Here is a 27,643-nt window from a genome sequence, read left to right on the forward strand (position 1 = left end):
TAGAACAAGAGCTAGCAGCATGTCCAATTGCACTGGTAATTTTTTTAACCAGAGATCAAGAAATTCATAGGCATGTAAATAGCATCTATTGCAAATTGATTTTTCCATTATTCCCCTAGAACCTTCCTACAAATCATTCCTAACCACCATAAGAATAACATTTCCTTTTTCTAATATACAAGGCTACTACATATATAACAGCTTTTCTTTTCCTTCCAAAATGGAACACCTGATGTCACTATTTGTTAACTGTTGTTAATACTCACTTAAATCTATTTAGACCTATAGTATTACTTCAGAAAGACAAATTCTAGAAGAAAAGATCAAACAGAACTATAAAACCAAAAGCAAGCTTTTCATCATTGCACACACTGATGCCTGCTTATACATTTCTCTGTTACTGTGAGGATGAAAAGTAGCGTTAAAGATTCCTTATAATAAACCCATTAGTAATTTTATTGTAGCACTAAATACATCCTGCCTTGTTGGTAATGTACAAGGACTAATACAAAAATTTAGTTCGTAAACAGAAATGCTTTTTACCAGAGAATCAAATGCAGCTTGATTAATTTTCTCTGGTTTGGCATCTATAGGTTTGACACACATTGTACATCTACCTACATATCACACAAACACAACTGTTACTTGAAGTTGAAAATCTGAAAATTAACATTTACAATCTATGCCAGTTGTAAAATTCAAATCAGTTCAGCAATTCATAACGATTTGCAGGTGGGCAAAGAAACTGTACAGAGTAAGTTTAAATTAGGTACATATCACACCTAGGCAATGAAACTACATGAGTTGAATATTCACCATTTTTTCATTTGTATTTAAAAGGCTGTTCACACAAAGGTTATATATCTGCTGTATAAAACTGTTCTGATGCAAGGAAATAAGGGAAGCAATAAGAGGCACCTTTGTATGCCTGTGGATTTAGAGAGGTTATACCGTTACAGCTTCAATTTAAAGAAAATCCTAAGCTGTAACAGTTATTCTATTAAGAAGGTAACTCAGAGCCCCAGTCCTGGAGATTCTGGGTTAAAGAGAGTAATAAAATCACACACTCATACTAACTGGAAACTCCTTCCTGTTCTAGATGAAAAGGTTTTGAATACACTATAAAACCAAAACATATACATGTCCCTTCTGACTGCGAAACCCAATGTAAAAAGTAACAAAACCTTTCTTTGTACATATTAATTACTTTGGTGAAAAATGAGGGGATAAAACAATGCAAATTTTTCTTTTCTCATTATAAATATATTTAATGTAAGGGAGGAGATGAGATTCTCAGACAATGGTAAGAGAATAAAAATCAATTTCTTTTCTAACAGAGTATTTTGTTGTAGGATTTATCACACCTATTTTATTACAAATGCCCCTAAAACTTCTACATCGCTTTATTCAGAGTTCAATCCAAATTCCACTGAAGCAAATAAGAGTCATTCCACTAAGAGTCTATAGGGTATGGATCATCATTCTTCATTTAATGCTTTCTGCACTAGGAAAACTACTAAACACAACCATGGTGCTCAAAACAGACAACTTTCCAAAAGCAAAAATAGAGACAACTTGTTTGAACAATTCTTCTGAAAAGAGTAGTCTCAAAAATACAATCATATTAATTCCAATGTCAAAAAGGCTACACGCTTAAAAGAATTTTTGGAGTCAGACTTTACACTGTTCATATTTATCTGGTCTTGTTATTCCTTTACTGAAAACACATGCATCATATTTTAATATTCAACTATTTGCATTAGATGTACTTGTCCAAATAAGGACAGAAGATGATACGGATTTAAAGAAAACAACGTCTTTTCTAATATAGGAAATGCATCATCAATCAATTCCATTTCATCCACGTAGCAAAGAGGCAATATTAAATCCTACCACAGCTCTCACTTTCAAAACAACATAAGCAGCAGTGGGGTCTCTATGGTAATTTCTATTTTACTACACTTTTGTTTGTACTAACAATAACAGCATTTCTTTGTTGCAAGGGGATTCACACAAACAAAAGAAAACAAAGGAAATCTATCAAGAAAAATGTGAGCTTGCCTAAAACAAAGTTTTAACAAATGTGGAAAAATGTAAGCATTTGTTCTCTGTAAAGAAATCTTTTTCCTCATTCCCCTTTCAACCACACTAATTCTAATTAAAGAAGCTTACAACAGTCATTGTTAAGAAAAGTACCCATCTAATTTTGGTTTGAAGGACCTTTTATTTTATAAGCTTCTGTGATATTCATCTATTTCAACTACCTGATTTTTGTCATATTCTCAGAACTCATCTTTCAATTCTACTGCGTCAGAAAACAGTCACGCACATCCCAGTTGCTTTTAAGTTTAAAGGCAATAGTTCTACACAGCAAAAGCAGACTCAAGAGACTGACTTTTATCTTTAGGGCTTATTTAGTCATGCTATTTCAAAGTGTTAACAAACCACCCATCTACCACAATACCTAGTATTTCTTAAAGTAACCAGAAAACTCCCACTTTGAAACTTAAACCATCTCATAATTAACTCATTCACAGTAAAGATTGAAATAAAGGCAAATCTGAGTCATGTATAATCATACATGGAAAGGCAGTTTTCTCCAATTCAGAGAAATGTTTTCTTAGAGCAAACAGTAAGGAAAAATATTTTTCCTTATTAATTGTTGTGATATACATCAGCACATAAAGGTAAGTCTTTTGTCCAGCAAGAAATCTAATTGTGACTCAGCTTCTCTAACAAGGCATGTTAGAAAGTAAAATCAGATCCTCTGACAGAAAAGCACAAAACACGTAACTTCTTAGCAAAGGTGACGCATCATGAAACAAGGGTTACTCTAAAGCAATGCAGTTCTAAAGCTGAGGCAGGAAGAAGAAAAATTGTTTTATTCCTTGTGTACTTCCAGTATGGGGATGGTTTAGGAATTAATTTTTTTAAAACATTGTTCTTCTGCAGCCATTGCATTCTGAAATGATTAGAACATAAAATCCCCATAAAGAAGGACATGGTCAGCCTCAGACAATTTTGTTGTGAATATTACACCAGCCAAACCATTCCACCAGTTTACAGTGTACCATAAAATATTTACACAAGCTATGAACTATAAAATATTTTCACATGAACTATAAAATATTTACACTATCGACATCAGTTAGAAAAGAATGATGTGCTGTCAAGCTGGTGTGACCCAGGAGTAAAGATTCTGTGGTCACAGATTAAATAAAACTATTGCAAATCATCTGGAAAGTTACAGGGAATATTAGGTTAAACAAATTACTGCTTCCTGGTCTCTTGGATGGTAAATGTAACCAGGAAAGCATAGCTTATATGCTTTAAGCTAAGTTTTACCAACAATGTAAAGAAAGGTTAGGCTCATAATCAAACTGCACTGACCTCTCTGAATGTTCCTTCTAGCAAGGTGTCCAGATGTTGAAGAGGAGCAGGAGTTTTATCTTTGAATCGTGTCAGCAGTCGCCGTTCAATAGCTCGAAACTGTACAGCCCTTTCAGATAACAGCTCCTGAAATTTTTCAGCATTCAAACGTAGCTGCAATTTAAGGGTTTTCAAGAATTCATGTTAAGGGACATATATGTTATGTATGCACATTCCAAATGAAATGGAAGAATGATAGTAAAATTTTGGGGAGAGTGTGTATTATTCAAATATGACAGTGTTGTTTATACCACTTTCATATTTTACACTCCTTGTGAAGTTTATTAACATTTTCAAGAATTATCATTTGCCACCGAAATCAAAACTAATTGTCAACAGCCACAATAATCTGTGAAAATGCATAAATATCTCATCAGGAACCCTAATAACAAGACTGAAATTTCACCACCAGGGTGAAAGGCTGCTTCTTGCTTTGGTGTGCTATTTATGACACATACACACAGTGTATTGGACTTAATATTCATTGCAGTAGAAAGTAAGTGGTTATTCTCTTAAGCATGAACAGAAGTACTAAATTCTGCACTGTTTGAATGATTGTCTTTTTCTGAAGTGAAATATATAAAAGGAAAAATTTTATATATACAGATCAGCTACAGCAACAAACTTTCTTGAAGTGCTCACAAAACTTTGAACAACACTATACATCAAATGCCCAGATCATGAGTTCTTCTTTTATCTTTAATCACCTTACCATTTTCCAGTACATGCCTCTAACACAAAAATCACTAACTGAAGGTGAGTCTTTCAAAAAGCTGGGACTACTCGGTACAGCTGACATGCTGTAACTAGCAGAAGTTCTCAGAAGAAACATTAAGACACACAGCTTTCCAGATGTGAGCATTATGACACCTACCCATTTTAAAGTGCCCCAAAAATGAGCAGAAACATTAAGTTTCCTAAATTTAGAAAACAGATTATATTTAAAAATAAGCAAATGTACCATTCTGTCAGTGCATGATTACGAAGGAGTTCAGGGAAGCTAAGAGAAAAAGAAACACTATGCAGCTTTTTTAGAAGTAGGAGGAAAAAAGGGACATCTCAGGTAATATTCTCCCAAGCTTGCCAAAAAAGAGTATGTTGAAACTAACAAGAATGGGAGCATTAGGATCCCCTTGATAGATCATTTGATACTTTTTACACCAGATAATTACTGTAAAATTTCAGAAACTTCACAGTAGCCAGCTGTAACATAACTAGATCCCAAATTAGCATTCCAGCAATCACACCTACATTTCAAACTTCAGTGCATTTAAGCTTGGGATACAATCTAATGAAGCCTATGTTTAAGGTATTTCTACAATACCAGTCACAAAAAAAAAAAACCCAAACTTTTTGAATTTCAAATTAGTTGAAAGACTAACAGAATAACTACTCATGAGCTTGAGAGATAGACCTCGATCTAGGCTGACTCCTTAAAAAAAATCCCATCCCAACTACAATTTCCATCTTTCTGTGTGGTGGTGGCTCCACCTCACAGAAAATTTGGCAGCATGAAAGAAAATCCAATAGTATTCCTCACTCTTACATACATATGTTGCTGCTTTTTCCCATTGCACAATTTTAATAGAAATTTTCAAACAGCTATTCTCTTCTTTTACTGGAAAGGCGGGGGGGGTGTGCATATATTTTATTTTATTACCACCTTCTACAAGCTAGCTGAACTATTGGGAGATTTTTTCATTGTCATCTGCATGACCAAACAGGAAAAAGTAATTACATTTATTTTCTATCTGGTCTGGTAAACTTCCTTGGGCCTCCAGTGCTAATTCTAGAAGGGCAGTTAGTTCTTTAAAATGTGAAGGGACTTTTTATATAATTACCAGGATGATTCAGAAAAAAAAATTGCTTATGGCTTCATTACTACAGAAGAGTAAAACAGCCTAAAACTAAGGACAAGTTTTAGAAACAATTTTACAATTAACATGACATTAGTGAATTAAGAACCCATGGCTTCTGTACAGGCAGTGAGCAGAAAGGCAAATACTAGTACCATAATTTGTATCATTTGCAGACTGCACACTAGCTACTTGCGCTCTGCTAATCACAAGGGCTGTTTCAGAGACAAGGCATACTCCATATGTTAAAAACTACATTATGATGTTTTTCCAGCACTATCTTAGATGCAACTTTTTATTTTCTGAAAGCCAAATGCCTGTGATAGCTACAGTTATAATCTGATTAATATAGTACTAACATACAAACAATTTTTAAACTAGCAGAACATTAACAATTTGTATATTATGTAACATACCTCAAAATGTCGATCAATTAGTTCAAAATATTCTTGCAGGGGAATTGAACCAGAAAAGGTACATGCAAAATCTTTGCAGTTTTGCTTCTTGAAATGTTCTTCGAGTCGAAGCGTAAGCTCTTTTGTTATCAGCCAAAGGTCTTCTAACCGATCACTCTGGATCCTATATCGTTCTTTGAAAACAAGAACAAATGCAAGACTAATAAACACACATTTAAGCCACATACATTCACCATACAACACAGTTTAGATAACACACAAATTTAACTGGCTAACTGCATCCAAAGTCTATATGAGATTTTCGTAAGAGATACATGTTCACTAGTGTTAAAGAAATATTTGTATTTTATTGATGTCAGTCCTAAGTACTGTCTCTTTTATCCTAACTTTAACAGACAATTTTGTAGCACAAAATGAAAGTATTTATTGCTTCAGGACTACTTACTTCAGAGTATGGGCCTGTTCATGAAGAACAAAAAGCTATGGAGAACCAGCATAAGGAAACAAGAGAATTACTGGATGATATTAAAGTTATAACAACAGGCTGTCTGCAATTCTCTGCCATAACACAACCTTAGTGAGCTTTTCTGAGGGTTGGAAGCAGAATCAGGCTCAATTCATTTTGGACCATGACAGAAGCACAGCATCCTACACATCCGATAACAGTGGTGACAAACTAACTCCAATCCACCTAAAGTCTTGAATGTCTTTTGGAAACGGTTATTGAGTTCCTAAATAATACACTCAACATAATTTTTATTACATCTCCACTTCCTAGGATATCTTCTAGAAGGAAAAGTATTACTCTAGTCATAGACAACAATATTCAGAGATTTGACAGTGCTACGTTTCCCTCTAGGTACAACTAATATTAGTAGAAGGTGATTTTCATCCATCTACACACTACGGCTTTGTAAAAATGGCTTAGTGTAGAAATTAAAGTGTTAATATAAACTGAAGTGAAAAAACAAGTCCTGTTAGCCACTGTTACCTGTCCCAGCAAATTCATTTAACTTATCACATTTTAGTGAATTTCAAATTATCAAGCTAGTGGGATGAGATTTTATTTCTGTTGTTTCTAGTCCACATTTGTATAATCCTTTCTTCAGTTTCCAGAAAGTCAGAATTAACTAAATGTTGAGAGGAAAACATTGTGGAAAATCTAAGCAGCATTTTAATTTTTTTTTTTTTTTCAGATAAGCACTTTCAAACAACAGTTCCTTATTTCGTTTCATTACTCATCTACCAATACCTTATCCAAAATGACAGGCAGAAATGCATCTATGAGGAAAATTGTTGCTGGGGTTTGATACAAAATAGTTCTTTTTTTGCCCTTGTTAACAAGGTTCACAGTAAATCAAATTAACCAGAGTTCTTTAGAACTTGAATGTACTTATTTAAAATTTTCTCAACATTAGTAATTCAAGATTGTTTGACATTACTACTGGCATCATTCCCAGGATACGTATTTCACTGAATAGAGAATGACAAATTCTGTTTACAGTGTAACAGGAAAGAAGCAAGTTTTATTTAAAAACATGCCTGTTAAAGAAAAGAACACCATCTGCTAAAGATAACATTCAACCTAATATCCATTTTTTAAACACTCACAATGTAATGGCTGGATTTAGTTAGTTGTATCATCATACTTTGCCTTAAGTGATTTTTTCCTTGAGGGAAATTAGCTCAGATGTTTTCAGGCCAAATCAACAGTCATTCCATTTATAATTGACATATCTAATACATTAATGGTTTAAAATGGATAAAACTAATTTCCTCCAAAACGCATATTTAGTTTCCATACATTGTTTGTTGGTCAATACAAACACAATCTAATTTTACCATGGCCTGAATAGCACACATTGCAGACATTTGCTTTACATGATCTTCCAGCTCTCAAAAAAGACAAATTAGATTTAGAAACTGTACAAAACTGAGAATCTTTAGTTGTACTAAACACATGCTTTAAACAGAAATACAATGAAAAAACTAAAGAAATAACTGTGCTTCTGCTCATCCTGTGCTTTTACAACAGTTAATCAACTTGTGTTAGCTTTCTGTTAAAATCAGAAAAATTACAGAGAAGTTGCAGAAAATTACAATAGATTTTCAGAAAATTCTCAAACAGAAAGCAGGAGACTGAGGAGCACCAATAGGCTACATTGATCACAAAGGCTTTTAACACTACAACAGCTTGTCCAACTAGCACAACCTGTATTAAGAACGGCTGCACCACCAGTAGGTTATCTGAAGGAATTCTAGAAGATTCAGTTCACTTCTCAGCTAGGAAGCCCACATCAGCAGGAAAAAAAAAAAAAAAAAAAAAAAAAAAACCAAAAAACCACAACGAGCCACAATTAGCAGCCAAGCCTTCTTTACACTTAGATTAAAAGACAGTTTTAAAAAATTTCAGCAAAAACACTTAAAACCTTAATCTACATGGGGCAAGCTTCTTTTTAATAGGTATTAACTGTCAAAATGAACTGCAGGCTGGGCTTCTTTGCAGCAGTCCTCTTGACAGGTTGAAGTAACATCTTCAATTACTATGCTGTTCAAAATGGATTAGCTAATACAATTAAAAACAAATGTGAAAACAGATGTCATTCACATTTGCAGCTTCAGCAGTGAAACCCATCTGAACCTGGAGACTTTCACTCCTACATGCAATTCTTCCCATTCGGAACATAAGGTCCATTTGATAAGGGATATGGAAAAAGATGTCTTCTTCTATTGTCCAATATTAACTTCTTTCATGGACAACCAGAAATAAGGATTGATCACTCCCAATGAACTTCTTTACTTTTCTGAAACACCCTTACTTCCAGTCACTATTTATCTACACATACAATTTTCTTTTTGAAGAAATTTCCACAATGATAATGTTGCATAAGCACTTTTACAAAGTATAAACTCAGTGTTAAATTACATAGCAGAATAAGGACCTCCCAAATACATAATTTCATCTGCATTCATTAGTTACATAGAAGATTTGTCCACTCAAGCACAATCATTCTATTATCATTAAATTCTACCAAACAATGCTTTTAAATTATGGACAGTCTCTGTTCATAAAAATATTCTGAATTATGCTTGAGTAGGAGACCTTTTACAATTTTTTTAAAAAATAAGTTTTACTTGGGTAACATTTCAAATAAGCAAACCCCCCTAAGAAATTCTGTAATCAACCTAATCCAATGCATGAAGTGGATGCTGGAAACAGGCTGCTAATAGAAGGTGGCATCAGACAACTCATTTGTTTTCTGAAGTAAGGATTCCCAGGCACAAGAAATGAGTAGTCACAGTAAGAGAAACAGATATTTTGAATCCCCTTTGTAAAGTGAACTTCACAAGTAAAGCAGTGTGGGAAAGTTTATAGCAAGACTGCAAGAGTCATTCCTAGCTAGTGAATAAACAAACCTGAGAGGAAAAGCTTGAGGGTTTGGGGTGGGGGAATTAAAAGTTACAGCCTCACTAGTAGCTAAAATACATTAATTACACAGACACAAATTTGTCCCTTACACAGCATCAGATTTAGCAACTTTGCAAAACAAAGTCCAAACAGAAGATTTAAATTGTAATCCAGAAAAAAGTTATTTATAAATCCTTTAAATTCTGTAGTTTTTAGAAACTATCATTGCCTGTCTAGTTAGTTTAAACTGTTTAAGACCTACTATTTAAACAAATATTAGAAACAAACTAACAATAAACCAGCATGCAAATAATGCATACACAAACAGATTTGAACCTTAGAAATGCAAAGTGATTCTTGGTACAATGAAAGTTACTCTCCAGATGGTTTCTGTTTTTAACACATTTGATTACATTAGAAAAGGTATTAAATATTATCTTATAGCTGATGCCACCAATATTTATATAACCCATCGTGAATACCAATTTTTGAAAACAGTGAGGCAGATTATTTTTGTTGCAAAAGAATTTCACATGAACATACTAGATTCTGATTTCTCACTCAAAACAGTTTTCATAAAGCATTCACGCAATGTTCCATTTGACTCTGCAATGCGCAATAGGTATTCTAGCTTTTCAGTTTGTTAGTCTGCTGTATTAAATGAAGACTTTTGTGCTCTGCTGGCATGGAAAATGCTAAGCACAATTGAACTGATTTGGTTCCAGTGCAGATGCCAAGAAAGAGTTGAGCAGTTTTACAGGGCAAGACTCTCCAAAATTAAGAGAACCAATCTTTTTTAAAGAGCACAAACTCACAGGCAATTGGAACATGACTACTTAATTCACAAACTGACCTATACAAGGTCAGGTAACAGTATATCAACATGCATGTTCATACATTCTGTAAACATAATAGGAAGGATACTGAATCCATAATCCTATACTTACAAAGATATACAGGCATCGAAAGATAGAGACAGGCATTTATTTAGATGTAGAGAAGCAAATAAGTAGGGTCTGATGCCTAAAGTCAAGGATTACTGAAAGTCAGTGGAGAGTTAGAAACTTGCTTTTTAATCCCTTTCAAAAATTCCAGTAGGCGACTACTTCCAAACACAGGTGTTGAAATACCTTTGAGGAAAACAGGGTTTTTTCCATTATTATAATGGCAGTATTAATTCACAAATAAAAGCATTGCTAAAAAACTTGAAGAAAATCCAATTCCTTCAGAGAATTGTCACTGTAGTGTACTCTATTTCGAGTATGGGGGTTTTTTTTTGCTTTGTTATAAAATTTTGTGCCTTCCCTAGTAACATAATTGAGATACTTGAGAGGGGATAAGAAACGGTCAGTTAATACTTTGAAACTCCTGTGTTAATTCTCACACAGTGATTATATTTCTTTGTATGATCCACATTCTCGTTTTGTACATATATTAACTGATGATCAGGCCTCTTTTACATTAATACTCATAGCACTTACGTGATGTTTTTGAAGCAAGAAGTGTGATTTTTGAACCAGTTAAAAACTGAAATCCTAGAACATTTGCCTGGTCATCCTCAGACGGATCAACAAAGTCTGAAAGAGAAAGTTAAGTACAGGTTTTTTTAGAATTTGACACTACTTTCAACAAACCTCAAGCCACAGCCAGGACCATATCAACCTCTGCATGAGCAATTTAAGAAAGGCTATCTGAATGAGGCTGCTCCCCTTCTTAGAGCTCAGAAGAACATCAGCAGTAGTTTGGTATACCCTCCCTTCATTCACAGGTGGAAGCTGAGCCACACACTGTTGCTCTTCCCCAGACTGGAAAGAAAAGTTAGGTTTCTCAGAGGTTCAGTCTGTACCTTCTAAAAAGAAGTGTGATTAGTGTACAGCCCAAAGACTATCACCTTTTACTGGTCGCAAGGTCACCTTTAATTCAGATATTTATGCAAAAATTATGTGGAAATTGTCATGAAAATGTTTAAGTGCGCTCTCTTTTCAGCTTTCAGCACAGAGCAAAACAAACATCTAGCTTGCTAAAACTAACTACTCTGCAAAATCCGTGTATGACCACCTTTATTTTCATTCTATGTAGTGGATCATACCAGGTTAAAAAGGCTCAATTTTAGAGTACCATATTTTCAAAACTACTCCATGTCACCTCTCCTCCCAACCTTCCCCTAAAAATAAGGCAAAACAGGGAGGAGAAGATATACAATTTTCATTGAGTGTACAAAGAATCCAAAGTTCCTTCGCAGATCACATCATGAACAGCATGCTTCCCACCCTGCCCCCATCACTGAAAACAGGATGAACCAAAATCAGAAGATTTTAATACCATCTTCTGGAACACATTAGGCCTATGCTTTGTGTTATATTTTCAACAATGCATCCCTAGGTTAAAAATAAAAATATAATGCTCTATTTTGAAAGCATTATTGCTTAGCCATAATGGAAGCGTATGATTAAAACCCCAAAAATGCAGACCTCTGAAAAGAAAGTTTCTCTGTTTCAACTAAGTATTACACAGCACACTCATTTGAGAGAAAAGGTATATTTACCCTCAAAGTGAAGAAAATCATGCTACCAAAAAACCCAACCATGCCTACTCCACTGCTCTGAGACAAATGTACTATATAAGCTTTTCAAAAAGAGATGCAGCTCCACCTTAAAAATATCATATTGAAGTTGTTGGCCCATACAGCTCTCTGACAACTGTTCCAGAACCTCAGCCCTCTGAAGTTCAGAAACTTAATCACTGCCAGACTGAAGTTATTCACAACCACGTTATAAGCTCTGCTTATTCATTTCTTCTTGTGCTAATATGATCATCTAGATCTATGATACAGACACAAAATATTTTCTGAAGGCAACTGTATTCTCTTTTTTGCCTGTGTTTTATTAAGTTAAATGAGTCACCTTCTTTTAATTCTCCTCTTCGAATCCCTAGATAATGTTCATAGCCTTTTCCTACACTTTTGAGTTTGAATTAATTTTTATTTAATATCAGCAACCAGCACTCAATGTGCCAGTGCATAGTAACATGATATTAGTTTCCTGTGTGGAAACATTTTGTCTAAGTTCTTATTTGTTTGCTTATGATAGTACCATATTGTACCACAGAGTATTCCTGTGGTAACTGCCACCTCCTTTACCTATTCCAAATTATAAGCACATAATTATAGGAGAAATTATTTTCATAACATTACACTTCATAGTACTCAATTTCATTCTTCTTTTTCCAGTCATAAATGGTACCTAATTCCTCCTTCATAATATTTTAATATGCTCCTGAATATAAAACATAGCTCAGGTTTGTGCATAAGAAAATATCACTAAGTACATGTCTTCTTTTCAGTCCAAGAAGGTTAATGAAATTAAAGTAAGATCAGCTCCAGACTGATATATCAAAAACTCCAAAAATCTTCCTCCAAAGCAACTGTACCCCTTATATACAATATTTACCACTCTTGCTTTGCCCTGCTGTCCTGGTTTCAGCTGGGATAGAGTTAATTTTCTTCCTAGTAGCTGGCATAGTGCTGTGTTTTGGATTTAGTATTAAACTGGGGGGAGATGGCCAGGGGGCAGCAATCACTGCTCAGGGACAGGCTAGGTGTCAGTCAGCAGGTGGTGAGCAGTTGCATGACTTGTTTTTCCTCGGTTTTGTTCCTCTTTTTGTTGTTTTCCTTTTCACTACAATTTATCATCATCATTTGTTTGTTTGTTTGTTTATTTCAATTGCTAAACAGTTCTTATCTCAAACCGTGAGTTTTCTTTTTTTTGCCCTTCCAATTCTCTCCCCCATCCCAGTGGGGCAGGAGGGTGATCAAAGTGGCTGTGCAGTGCTTAGTTGCTAGCTGGGGTTAAACCATAGCACCTGCTTATCTTTTTTTAAATGAATGCATGTTTTCCCCATTACAACACCACTGATGCAATTTTATCTAAAATGATTTTTCTGGATACATAAAAATTAGATCTATATCATGCCCACTGTGTAAAGAAATCCGCCGTTTTACCAGAGAGATATACTAGTCCAGGTGGATTATTATTGAAATATTATGCCATCATGTCTTTCAAAATATACTTTTTAAACATTCTAGCATTAGCATTGTTAATTACCTCATTACTTCACACGAACAAACAATTCCTGTTGGAGTTTCTAACACATTTCCTATTATAGATATATTTAAAAACCTACCTGGAAAAATGGTGAGAAAACTGATGGAAGGCTTATTGGTATCAATAGTTAGCTTGTGGTTTGCTGCTTTTGAAGGTTGAGCTGGAAAGCAAATTAACCGCAAAGGCAGCCTGAAGTTACACTGTGCAACTCTCAGTATTCCTAAAATCAAAGAACACAGATTCATCTTTCATACCCGTATTCTGAATACAAGATATCTCATACTGCTGTCCTCAAAGAGGTATAACAAGATATTTCAATGTCATTAAGGAATACATTAAAACAAAAACTATGTAAAATTCTTAAGTTTTGTTAAATTTTCCACCTAAAATACCTTTAAATTTGAATACTTTTAATTACCTTTTCAAGGGAACATTTTCAACTGAATGGGAAAGCAAGATTCATTAGCCAAATCCACTGCATACCTGTACTTATACCAATTAACATCCAAGGAAGATTAACATTTCATTTAATGCTCTAGACAAACAATTCTACTTTAACATAGATGACACCTGTGTGATTACTCCTGATGCTTCGAACACAAAACTGAAGTATGTACATTTTCATCAGGAATATCACAAACTAAATCCTTATTAAGAACACATTTACTGTTTTTTTTATACTCTTAAATAACATCTATGCAACCCTCATATCATCTGTCAGAGGTCTGTGGCTTAGACAAAAAAAAAAAATTTATCTAAGAGATTATTACCCAAAGGTATATTAAATTCTATCTTTCAATTCATGGCATCATAATAAAACAGAACTGTAGAACTAACTGGCTACTGCCTTTGGTATTGGGATCTGATACCATATGCAATTTTAGCAGAATGGTGCAAGAGAAAAGAGGAAGTTTTAACACTGACATTTAGAAAACATGTTCATTAGAATGTGTAAAAAGTTTGCTCAAATATAAAAATTTTTTTAAAATTGCCCGCATGTCAGAAATTGCCCAGTATGTTCTATGTGAAAGGTAAAAGCGCTAGTTGCTACGAAATACAGAGTTCTGGCTGCCCAAAAGAGCAAGATTATGGGGGTTTTTGAGAAGGATTTTTTGATGAAGCAGCTTGTTTTGTTTGGGTACAGATATCGCTACAGGCACCAATACTAATCTTATTGAGAACAGTATTAATGTGATAGCAACAAGCACTCATTGTCTCCCAGATAACCCACAAAACTCAAACATTAACCCCAACACTCACCTCAGCAGAATTTAACAAAGTATATTTTTAGAGAGAATAAAGTAAGTTACTGTCATGGATTACACGGAGACAGAAAAGTCATGAAACAGATAGCTACACAGAGGTTATCAGTCATGTAAGCTTAGCAGGTTAGTATAAAAATAGCGCTCAACCATTTAACAGTCATCCAAGCAACCCTTTTTGCTAACAATTTTGTTTGTTTGCTGCCTCGCAGATCTCTTGCAAAGAAGAATTATTTCTAAGACTCATCTCAGAGGAAAAATATTACTAGAAGGCTCAGATTCATTCATCTGGTTGTCAATTCATTAGCCCTTTTGGCTGGCTGATAATGCCTCCAAGTAACTATTCTGCAGCAGCTTGTAAAAAACGAAATCAGTGTAAAATGAGCAGAAAGCTGAAGACAGGTCGTCAAAACTAGTATATCCCTGAGTTCCAAGGAAAATTCCTGAAAAAATATTTGACAGTAAACCCATGACCTTTCAGAATGATTCACTCAAGTGTATCTTCATCATGACTGGAAAACTAAAATCTTTTCTTGATGACAACATAACACAAACATCTTACTATTGAACTCAGATATGAAGACTTATCAACAGGAAAAAATTAGTGACAAAACTAGCCAAAAAGATTTTGAAATATTTTTATATTTAAACAAGATGGTTTTCTTCTTGTTTCAAACCAGCTTCTCCTAGATAGTCTGCTCTCAGTCTGCCTAATTTTTCAATATTTCAGACAAAGGTCAAATCAAAACTGTATCAAATAGCATGTGGCTTTGGGAGGGGCCTGGGGAGATTTCTAGTTGATGAGTCCAAAACAACTATATGTAAGAAAACCAAGCCAAAAAGGTCCAACAAAATCTATCACTACAGTGAAAAACTCTTTCTGGTAAATGCTTTCAGAATATTTCTGAATGGTAGTAAAGAAACACAAAGCAGTAGCAAAGTGTGGGAGCCAGAACTTCCTCAATCCTTTGGTGTTAGGTCTAGTAATACATCTCACTTCATCTAGATTTGTGATACATTGCACAATACACAGTTTTAGCACTGTAATAAAGAAAAATGTGAAAAATCAGATTCTCTTCTAATCTGAAACACAACAGAAACTTTGTAACATTATCTCATAAGTTACTATCATTTAAAGGCATACTATGCACTTACCTGATAAAAGTAATAAAAGTTACATGCATTGTAGTTACGATTTCACTTCCAAATTACTCATGCATTCATCTTAATTATATTTGAAACATAATACTGATGTACATGATAAAAAACATTAAAGCTCAGATCTCTAATTTAGGATGTTAATTATTCAGAGAATTTATGCTTTCTCTGTTATTGACAACCCTGAATTTAACTAGTCCAGTGCACCTCACAGTAACCCAAATAAATTTTGTCCCAGATAATTCTACAAAGTTTACTGTGCTCCACAATATTCTCTTCAGCATCTTTCATCTCGAGTAGAAATTTCTTAAAACAAAATCCAAATCTTCATTTTAGAATGTTACCCTTTCAAATTACATACATTTATTTTTATATAATTTATACGTTTACTCTGTCTTTTAGTGATTTTTTTAAATTACTTTGTATAGCAGAAATCTGCCACATGGTGACAGCTATTCTTGGCAAGAGTAGTATTTTATTGAGATGGTTCAGGCATCTGTTTCCTGTATGGCACCTCAAGGTCCCCTGATATATCCAGAAACCAGAAAACGAAGGCAACCATTAACAGTTATCTACTTTTTTACTTAGTATGCTCGTAAGAGCATAAGTACTGAAAAACAAGACTCAAATATACATAGATCTATACGTATAACTTCTGTTTAGGAAAACTGCAAAACTGAAAACACCCTTTCAGTTGATCTCTAAATCTATGACAAGCAATGTTTTTTCCCTCCCCAAAACATGAGGGAATTTGTACTTAATATATATTTTTAAAGTTAGTAAAACATCTCCTGCAAGGACTGTATGTTTTCAACACATGTACAAAACTACATTGCAAAACTACCTTTCTCTCTTTTTAGCCTACCTATATATAAGCAAACTTTCCAGTCCTGATTTGTCTTTTAATTGTACCTTTTGCAAGTATCATATCTACCACAATTCACAGGTAAGTTTTGTACTGCTGGTATTCTCAGTTAGAAAGCAGCCTTTTAGCCTTGAATAAGATGTTTCCAATAGGAATTGGAATGAAGAGATGTTAAGTGACAGACCTACTCAGTCCAAACAGCATAGCATTAGCTACAAATCCTTAATAGCTGTTTTTTGCACCAAAAAAGCTATAATTTAGCTGCCTAAGTTCTTGCTGAAACTGAAAAAAAAAAAAAGCTAAAAATACGGTAAAGAAAGAACATACAATTGTGTTTTCCATTTCCAATCTCAATGCACAAGGCACTTAATACTTTGCGAAATTCCTGTTACATATGAGAAAGTGCAATATACTTCATCAAGAAATGTCTTTACTACTTTCTATTTTCCCCATGGGTAATTGTCATCTTATGTCTAAGCCTTATTTACTTTCAATTTTCTTAAATATTCACACCATAGCATCAAACCAAGGATAATAAGAACTTATAGAAATAATAGGTAAAATAACAGCTCCCTTCCAAAACTGCTTTATTCAGCATATTCTGCCACTCATGAAACTTCACATTTTTTCCATTCACTCACCTTCAGGATTGAGCTCTACCGTATAACCAGCAATGGGACAAAAGAGAAAAAAAAAAAAAGAAAAAGAATACATAAGATGCTACTCAAATATGGAAAAAAGGAAATGTAGTAACAGGTTTTAAAGAACTTAAGCCACATTTGTTAAATAGACAATACATAAAGACATAATACTAGCCAAAAAACGGACATGAGACCACATTCATCAATAGTGCAATCCCATCCAACTGAATGACTCATTAACCTTCAGCTGTATGAATCCCACACAGATACGCTGAAGACTGATTTGGCCACAAATATGGATATCTTAAAAAACAAAAGAGGAAAAAGTCTCTATTCAGATAAAATGAAGTCACAAAGGCACCTAATTTCTGTTTACCAGCATGTTACACTTAAGGATTTGATTGCCTTGTACAAGTAACACTAGTATTCGTATGTAATTGAATAGAGTTATCCCAGCTTAATAATTTAAATGAATATCCAAAAATTCAGCAAGATCTTAATTATGCTCCTTTATCTAGAAGTCTTCCAAATTTTACCATTAAAGGTAAGTTTTTAAAATTCCTTCTACAGTTCCCTAATTCTGTTAGATGTCATGTCTTCTGGGGATGTTTTTAATTCCATATAAACAATCAAACATACTTAAGATACAAGATTTCTTTACTTCCCTAATCAAAAGACTTGCAAAATCCAACCTCATATCTAAAGTATAAGAGTAAGTTTAACTAGTATCACCTGAAAGAAATAATACATTCATATGCTGGTGAGAAATACCCTTTGACACTCTGGTCTTGCAAAACAAAATCACAGAAGCAGACCACCAAAACAAAAAGCAAGCTTTCAAAATCAGAGGATCCAAGATGCTCAAAAGTATACTACCTATATAGTTGTACCACAAAACCTGTCTAAAGCCACATCATTAAGTTGGACACTTATGAAGGTATAGCATCTCATTCACAAGGAATAAGCAGTCAGTCACAACACAGAGGGACTGAAGTTGTAGAAGCTGTTTGGGCAGGCTCTCAAGAAAAAGAGAAGAGCACCCTTTTCTCTCCCACCCTCTGCATATATCTGCAAGCCTTGTCTAAAGAGGGTAAGACCAAGTTCTTTAAAAACATGAGTTTCAGTTTTGTCCAGAAATAAACATTTCAATCATCACACAGCCTAGACTATCATCATTAACACAATGTTTCGAGTGAGAAGTGATGGGAGGTAAACGCTTAGAAGTGTCTACACAGGATAAGGTACTCAAGACCACCACCCTTCACAGAAGCTCTAACTCCACATGCATTTCTTTGATGCCAGACTACTCCATGTCACCCTTCCCTTTGTGCTGGCACAGCTCTGTGTTTGCACAGTGAACCAAATCAGCAAATCTGGCTGAGAAATAACTGTTGATTTTGTGAGCACAACAGGGGAGGAGGTGCAGGAGCAAAGCCAAGCAGTGAGAAGTGAAGAACAGACAGCTTAAACTGGTTTATGCTGCATTTAACTTAACATGGAAGCCCTGCCTAAATACAGTTTCTCAATAGCCTGTCACATTCACAAGGCTATGTGTAAAAAACTAAGCTAATCAGTCTTCAGTTATGGATAGCAGGGTAAATTTACATATTCTACCACTAGGGTCATTAGGGCATTATAAAACAGAACAACTTAGTTCCTATTCCTTTGGGTTAGTTTATTTGTTTAGAATGAGTATGTTCAACTGTTAAAAGGGAAGTGAGGAATAATCACTCCCAACACTTATCCAAATCTTCTCTGTGGGGAGGCAGTTATTGTCACATTTCTTGGCAGCCCAGAAGGCTGAATAGTCATAAAGATGTAATTAACTTGTCACTCAAAGAGGTGGTTCCTTAAAGAGCAGAAAAGAAGCAAATTGATAGGACAGGGTGGGAAAGCTTATGCAGCTGCTTCCCAAGCCATAAGCGTATGATTTTTACCTCTGTAAGACCAATTACATGACTTACCGATACTACGTAAAATATTAACTAAAGCTGAAGACTAGACTTTGATACACATTATTTCTTTAATTACTACTGCCTTCAATTTATTTCAAAAGAACATTTTTAAGAAACATGTAAAGAAAAAGACCTCAAAAAAGGCAAATCAATTTCAAATCTCCAGTGGCTTACCTGTTGGTGTATTATATGAAACCACACAATTTCCTTCTAGTTCTGATGGAGAACAATTCCCCTTCAAATAGACAGACAGGACTACAGTTTCAGATGAGTCTGGTTCTAAAAAGAATACAAAATTAATCAAGTAATAGGAGCATCCAAATGAAAGCAACATATTTTCTAGCACTTTGAGAAATATTCTACTAAATTATGATAGTTGTTTCCATCAGTTCACCTTTATCAAATCACTGGGCATGCTTTTTTTTAAATCCATGATTTGTAAAAGGCAAACTAGTCTCTCCAACTTATCTTGAAGCATAACCAATAGAACAATTCAGCACACTGAGAATATCAAAACAAATGCAGTTTTATATTGTGATTTTAATATTTTACAAAGCCATCAGCTCTTTGCTCCTGTCAAATGTTGAGAAAACCTAAGAACTGTCCTTTCAGATGAGAGCAGCAGTCAATAAAGCCCTGTTTCAATAGGGACCATTACTGCACATTTCAGAGCAGAAATGGTCTGCAGTCCCAACTGAGACAGCAGGACACACTCCTCCGGTCTTCAGCTCCACTTACTCTTCAAGGCAATCCCACCTGCAGCCTTATCAACAGAGTCAGAAAAAGGCTAGAATCACCAAACAGTTGATGCTAAGTTGGGAACATATGCTAGACTGTCTACAGGTAAACAAACTTTCTGTCCTTGCTTTTAGCTCAGCAGTGTCATTTCTACATAGACAGAATTGCCAGCAAAACAAAATGCCCCAGCAAAAGTACCACAGAATAACTGGGTTGGTTTTTTCCTCCATCATGAAACAGCCACCCTGCCTCACCTCACCTGCCATGCATCATACTGCAATCAAGGAAGCAAGTCCATTCCTTTCAACTTTGCCTTCCTCCACCAAGCAGTATCTAGAAGCTGCGGAATGCAGGCAAGGCAAATTTGTAATTGCTTTAACTGCGGTATATCTGCAACAGTGCACTCAATGGAGGCTGGACTATACCTTTCAAACATCCTCAGAAAAAGTAATATGATACAATAGCTGTAATGGCACTATAATAATTTACCTAAATCATCAAAGATGAACTGGTCACAGGTCACTGCTAATGGAGCTTGTACACATACCGCCAGGTTCGGTTTCTGTGCAGTCACTCTGCTCTGTATTGTTATCTAAATCAAATGACATACAGAAGTATTTACAGGAAGCAACAAATTAATCTCTGTATAGCAGAAAACAAACACAACCAGCAAAAAGATATGAAAAACCTGCAAAGAGCAATTCAGCAACAATGTTTAAGAATGACTATTTTCCTTTTGCAATTCTTATTTACTTACAACCAATAATGGAACACAATAACTTGAAAGATTACAAAAAACTGAGGGGATTTCTCATGTTCTTTGTAATTTTAACTGAAGACAAACTAATGCTAAAATGTTAATTAAAATGTTAATGTTTTGCAAGTGTCATGTGCACTTGTTCTAATGTAAATAAAAATAAAATGTTGCCTCTTTCAGGTGGCTAAAGCAAAAAAACGAAAAGAATAAAAATAAAGCTAAACAAAGAAATTTTCTTTAACTGCAAAGAGCAATGCATATTCTTCTGAGTAACTTCAGAGTCAAGTTCTATTTGATATTTTACTGCAAACAAATTCTAAAATTCAATATACAGGATATCCAGCACAACTACAACTCTAGACTATGAATGCTGACCTAACCACAAACCTTAGAACGGCCCTGGTTGCTTCTATGGTAGGCAGTTATTTCTCTGCAAAACCAATGCATATCAAAAGAATGTCCTTAACTCAGATCTAAAATGAAAGTATAGTGGTGACTGAGATCTGAATGTGGTCTGCATATACACAGACCATATCTGCTATCTATTATCTGTTTTGTATTGCTGGTCTACCAAGGAGCTCACTACAGCCAGGTTAAATCAGTTCAGGAAAAATTATTAGTTATAAAATGACTCAATGTTAGGAAGTTTGACTATTTTAACAGAATTAACATCATTTTGGTTAACATTTATTTTGGTTTAACAACACACTTGGGCTGCAAACAGGCCCTCGGATCATCCATCGCTACTAATGCTAGCAAGGAAGGATCACATCTACCTCTGCGCATGTATCAGGTACACTTTGCGTCATTTTCTGAAGCCAGAATCTCAGTAACATGAACAATGAAGATGGAATCAATAGCCTTACAGATGTTATGCCAATTAAACAAACTAAAAACATGCAGACATGAGACTGCACACTTCAGAATTTGTAATCAAGACAGTGACATTTAAAGTTACTGGCAAACGTCACTTCAGTGCACTTCTCAATTGTTTTTGGCTTTCTGCTGCATGTAGGAACCTGAAGTGAAGAATCCTCTTATCCAGAAACTTTTGTCAAACGTATCTAAATTTATTAAAACTTTTCTGACATGCCTGTCATTGGTGAACAATTATATTAAAAACTTAATTTTTAAATGTAAGTGTCACAAATTCTAGAAGTTTTTTTACAGCACAATGTATTGCCTGCAGATTTTTTGGGTACAACAACCACCATTACAATGGCCAAATACCATTCATTAGTGACATTACCTAATTTGCAGAAAACATGTAAGGTATGTATATACATTGGTTGCAATATTTAATTTTAAAATTTATCAAAATTGTTCTCAACTTGTCCAATTTCAGTGGTTAAGTTCAAATTAGTCTGACAGGAGTCGTAACATGCAACTATAATGTACAATTATTTCTTACTTTCATAAGAATCAATGCTTATAACTTCGTAAATATTAAAGAGTTTAATCCATTACTTAAAAAGACTTTTCCATCAACTGCAATTAATTAGAATGGAGACATATGAAGATCAGTTAATTTAACTCATCACAGGAAAAAATATTCTGGAGAAAACTGAATGCATAACTCCTACATTTACTATTTTTGTTTCATTAAAAGGTGTAAGATGCATAAACAAGAAAACAGAATGGGGAATTTTAAAGTTTTCCCATTAAAAAGCTTATCAAATACATAAACACAGCCGCATTCATTTTAAACATTGTTTACCATTGGCCTTATAATAGCAATAATGAGCAGATGAGGGAGAATAATGGAAGTTACCTGTATTCCCAATACTGAAATAACCGCTCTCCCAAAAACTGAATTTGGCAATTATAAACACAATACTTTCCTCTGTAATAACTCACTTAGACAATATCCTGGCTCCAATGTAAACTAAAAGCTGATAAATTCATACCTTTCTGGAGGTAATTTAAATTAACATTATATATTTTAAGGTACCCTTATATTCACAAACAGCCTGATTCAAAGTCCAATGCTATTCATCTGAACTTCTTTGAGCAAAACTGTCACAGACTTTCAGGATTATGATTTTATCCTGAATCATTTTAGCATTTAAAAATACAAAGATGTTGGACCAGGTACAACTAAACCACATTAATCTAAGGCAATCTGGTTCAACAAATAGTCCAGTTACCCTCTGAAATTTTCACTCAAGACAGAGGGAGAATTTGCAAGGTTTTCAAAAATAGGTCTCCATTGATATTCCTAGAAGACCCTCTCAAACTCAGAAATAAAAATCATGATCCTTTTTATATATACTGAGAAGAAACTACACTTGCACACACACGCATGCACGCGCACACACACACACTTTCTTTAGAGTCAGTTACAGGCAGCAACTCATGAAGGACTGCAATGATGTCAATTTTCAAATTAGATTTTCCTAGCATTTTTTTCACTAGCAAAACCTATGAAAGTCTTTTTACGAAAGGAGTTCTATTTTTGTTTATTGACAACTAAAAAGGCAGCTGAAGATAAACTTTACATTTCAAGTAACCATTTATTCCCTTTGAAAAGTGTTGGAAAAATTATTCTTATAACTTCAAAAACAACTTCATTCCATTCTAATAATGTTTTTGTGTCTGCTTCTTGATAAGCCTATCAAAAATAAAACTCCAATCACCTTCTGACTTCATCAGAAGGCTTTCTAGAACAACACCTAAGGAGAAAAAGAGTTAAGTGTGTATTACATTCCAAATTTTACACATTTTCATGATCTAAGTGAAATACACAGAAAGAGACAGGTTTGTTAAAATTTGCCACCGCTATTTGAATGCTACTGTTTGAGTTCGGCACAGTACCTTTACTGTGACTGATGGTACTGCCTCTGCTTTTACCTCACTGTCAATGGCTTGCTGTGAAGAAAAAGATGAAAACAGAGTAAATTCAGTATTACACATGAATGAGTGAACACAATGAATGCAATATTACTTTCCTACCATCAACTTGGTAAACAGGGAATTAACAGTAAAGGACTTATCATTCCTATGACAGATTAAAATACACAAAATACATTTCTGAGTTCCTTCTGAAAATGTAAAGGCTCTGTTTGAAATTGCCTGCAAAAAGGATAGCAAAAGGTCATGAATCTTGTGTATATAAGAAACGAATACACCCTGATGTATATATGTATATTTGAAACTGTTTTGTTTGGCACACTACTTTCCACTGTGTATTTATTTAAATTCTGGAAATACCTTCAGTTATTCAGTAGGGAAAGGTGACTTCCAATCTGCCAATACATTATATACACACCAGAGTATGTACTATAAAATCACCACCCACTATCTTATAATCAGAAATATATTTTGAACTTCAAAAGAAAATTATAGCAGGCATCTTACTATCTTGCTAATTTCTATTTCAACAGGCAATTCCATCTAATTCAAAATTCATCTTGACCTTGCAGTCTGTTCTAGTATCTTATTTTATGCTTATATTTCATTTTGCAACAGGTCAGTCCCTACAGTTTAAGAAAGTGCTCCTGTTTGTTTAAACTATTTTATTTTAAAGAAACACTTCACTTCTGCTATGATACCAAATTACTGACTTGAACTTACACCTTCTCATGATAAAAGAGTAAATTAAGAACAATCTGATGGCCTCTACCCCACCCCTTTTCATCCCAACATGCCAGTATAAGGTCCACATCTGCAAAGTTCCTAAGAAGTCAAGAAGCTGGTAGGGTCTCTGGGTTCTAGAAATAGGACTTCATTTGTACATCGTGTCTTCTTCAGTTAAAAAAACATAGCTACTTTCATACTTGCTTGTCATGCCCACTGTCTCTGGTGACCAGTGGTTGATCCTGAAGCAATAGCAGGGGTGCAAAGAGATAGATCCTTACCCTATTCAGCTTTCAGAGATCAGCTGGACTTCCTGGACCAGAGGCCATACACAGGAGGTGGTGTTAAATAACCAGAATGGTCCTCTACTTGCTTATCTAATCCATTTTAACACATCTGTATCGTCTTTGTTTTTACCACACAAATCACGATTTAAATCTTTTCACAAGTGCAGAAGTAGTATCTGCAAGCCTGTACCTTCCAAGATCACTGCAGAAGCCCTAAAATTGTTCCCACATTTGCTGTATTGATCTTTCTGCATGAAGTATCTTATCAGATTTTTCCTTTCTAGATGACTACTGAAGGAACCCCCAGGAAAGCCTACCACACAGGAAACGAAGATACATGGACAGCCTTGGGAAATAAAGATTCAAGGTTGTGGTTCGGTTGATATATTGAGTTACTTATATATGAAATAGACCATTTGCATCTGGAAGGTTAAGCAAGTGAGCACAGCAGCATTAGAGCATTCTATGGACCTAACAGTTCTAAGGGTTTGAGCAGATTACTGCAGCTAGCCAAGACCATGTCATACTGTCCTTTTTTCCCCACAGACAAGTGCTAGGACACTAGCACACATTATAAAGAGGTTCCTTTATCAAATAACAGTAGTAGAGGTAGCAGTAGTAATAGTAAGAGAGTTTAAATAAATTTATCAAGTGTAGATATAAAAAAAGTATTAAAAAGCAGCTCCTTGTGTATTTTTTAAACAGTAAATAGCCCTGAAATCAGTTTTGCAGAAATTAGGGGCCAGAAATGACTAATTACAGATGTTCTAGTGCAATGAGTATGTTCTGAAATATTAAAGTGAAAAGTTTTAAGAGACAATATAAGGTCTCCTGAATCTTAATTTGAATTACTTTTATAAACTACACATGGATACAAGATGAATAAACTAATATTGAATGATGCCTTGCCAGAGAAAGATTATTTCTTACAATTCATCTTTGAGTGGTTTGTGTATTCTATCTTTAAAAGATCTACAGGGTGACACTTCTACCGTTTCCCCCCCATATTATTAGCTGCTCACCATTACAAATTCTTAGCACTACAAAGTTATCCCAGATCCTAAGCTCTCGTTCACTTACATTTGCTCAGCCAAGAATCTAAAGGTCCCCAGACAAAAGATACTAAATAATTTTAATAATTCTAGTTAAAATTATTAACAAAAGTGTGTTTTAATTGATGGAAAACCGGGGGCTATGCAGAAGCTCAGTCCCACAAATATAAATACATAGTAATCACTATCTATGATCAACCATTATTTACTCATGTATGAAACCAATGTTTTCAGAGCAATTTCCTTTTTGTACAGGTACATACTGATTCTGCATCCAAATCCGGCGAAACTTCTGCTGTGACAATTAGATCTCTGTGTTTTTCTGATTTGGGCAAAATATCTGAAAGAAAATCAGCTCTCTTTAACAAATATGCAGCCACATTTCTAAAAATAATACAATTTCAACAGCATCAAGTTTCAGACTTACATCTTTACACCTACTAGTGTGAAGGAAAAAATAGTAATGCATATGATTTTTGACCAAATAAACTTCCCGATTTTATAAGATTTCTACAGACAACCAAAACCTGAATCTCATTCTGGATTTCTGATTTATGTATGAAAAAGAATTTAGATGCATTCTATAACAAGATTTTACACCTACTATCCATGATCTTCAGAGACCATAAGGAATTTTTAAACTTTTGTCCTCACATGCATATGCTAATACACCTATAATAAACAACCATCTCCAAAATACACACTGCAAATCTTGTGGCACTTTCATCTACATTATTTCATAATGAATACATTAGACACAGAAAGATTCTGTACCTAATAATGCAAAATTAAAAAAGATTTTAGAAATGCCTCTGTGTAAGAAGGTACATGAAAGTTTTATATACAGAACGTTATATGAGGCTTGGTCACAATGTATTACCTGATAATTTCCAGGACTGTCAACATACAAGGCAAAGAATGCTATGAACTCATTTATATCCATGATATAAAACATTATGCAGATTCACATACGTAAAAAAAGTTGCAAGGATGAAAAGCCTAGGCACTTAAATACCATGAGGAATTATATAATCTCCTCTTAAGAGTTCAGAAGTCCAGTCCTATGGTATTTGCATTTTTCTGAAAAGCACTTTTATTTCTTAATACTGAATGTATTGGAAAAAGAAAAACCCAAACAGGAAATGTATGGTTCCTAAAGTAACAAACAGTAAAGACTTCACGTAAAGGGGAAATTGATGTTAACTGAATAATTGAGAGCACGAGCACGTTCAGAAAGCTGCAAGAATTTTACTATACATAGGGTCCTGAAAATGACCCAGAACTAGTAGGCAGCACATTATCTCTCTCTAACAAGAGGGCCAAGGGGAAAGATTTTGATGAAGACAGAAAATAAGTTTTCATTTTCTTGTGCTCAGAGAAAAATGCCTCCCTTTACCACAAGGCAAAAAAGCAAAACCAAAACATATTCTTCTAATACCACCTCCCAAAGAAGCCTAGGCCTGTTTCATACTGCCACAATTGCACGCAACTGGTTCTGCCAATTACACATCGCTTAGCACAATCCATTCCACTTGTACAGACAAGAAAATATCTTCCTTTTCTATCCCTTCTTAACCGTTTCTCTTCAGGTTGCTTCTTCAAGCAAACTATGACGCAACTTCTGTCATGCAGTCATTTTTCTATTAGAAATAGGACAGAGATCACAACCAAAGTTTACGTATAAGTATCAGCTTTTTGTTACTATTAAACTGAGCCAAAACACCTATGTTTAATCACTTATGTCACCCAGAGTGGCGCAAGTAACATTAAATTTAAGTTAGTATAGCAGTTAAGATTTTAAAATATTTCATCAGTTTATAATGTAAATCCTTATTCTTCAAAATGTATAAAACATCTTAAGTTCAACAGTTTAATGGTCAGCACTGGACAGAAATACAAGACATTTATGGAAATAACTACTCTAAGGTTTTTTTTTATATGATGACCTAATTCTAAATACCTTCCATGTTTGGAAGTCAAAATGAAACAAAGAAAAATTATTTCCATATAAGGGTAGATATTTTCAAAACAACACAAACTCTTACTGCACAAGTGTGGATCCAAAAGACAGAAAATTCAATGGCCCATTTTAAAGATCATGCTTAGGAGTAACTTAATGGTGAACAATGTTCAAAAGTG

At 34.5% G+C, this 27,643-nt stretch overlaps 1 protein-coding gene across 1 annotated transcript in view; it reads right to left on the bottom strand.

Annotated features, from left to right (window-relative positions):
* Nucleotides 1-27,643, bottom strand: part of BBS9 (Bardet-Biedl syndrome 9) — a 315,124-nt gene that overhangs the window by 231,061 nt on the left and 56,420 nt on the right. The window contains exons 11-19 of the mRNA XM_075705014.1: nucleotides 25,768-25,844; nucleotides 23,404-23,457; nucleotides 20,322-20,424; nucleotides 19,269-19,373; nucleotides 17,140-17,154; nucleotides 13,293-13,433; nucleotides 10,592-10,687; nucleotides 5,702-5,874; nucleotides 3,391-3,543 (exon numbers count right to left, since the gene is read on the bottom strand). Coding sequence (XP_075561129.1) covers nucleotides 3,391-3,543; nucleotides 5,702-5,874; nucleotides 10,592-10,687; nucleotides 13,293-13,433; nucleotides 17,140-17,154; nucleotides 19,269-19,373; nucleotides 20,322-20,424; nucleotides 23,404-23,457; nucleotides 25,768-25,844 — 917 coding nt within the window. The remainder of the gene's footprint in view (nucleotides 1-3,390; nucleotides 3,544-5,701; nucleotides 5,875-10,591; nucleotides 10,688-13,292; nucleotides 13,434-17,139; nucleotides 17,155-19,268; nucleotides 19,374-20,321; nucleotides 20,425-23,403; nucleotides 23,458-25,767; nucleotides 25,845-27,643) is intronic.

This window comes from Pelecanus crispus, chromosome 2 (assembly GCF_030463565.1).
Source record: "Pelecanus crispus isolate bPelCri1 chromosome 2, bPelCri1.pri, whole genome shotgun sequence".
NCBI lineage: Eukaryota > Metazoa > Chordata > Aves > Pelecaniformes > Pelecanidae > Pelecanus > Pelecanus crispus.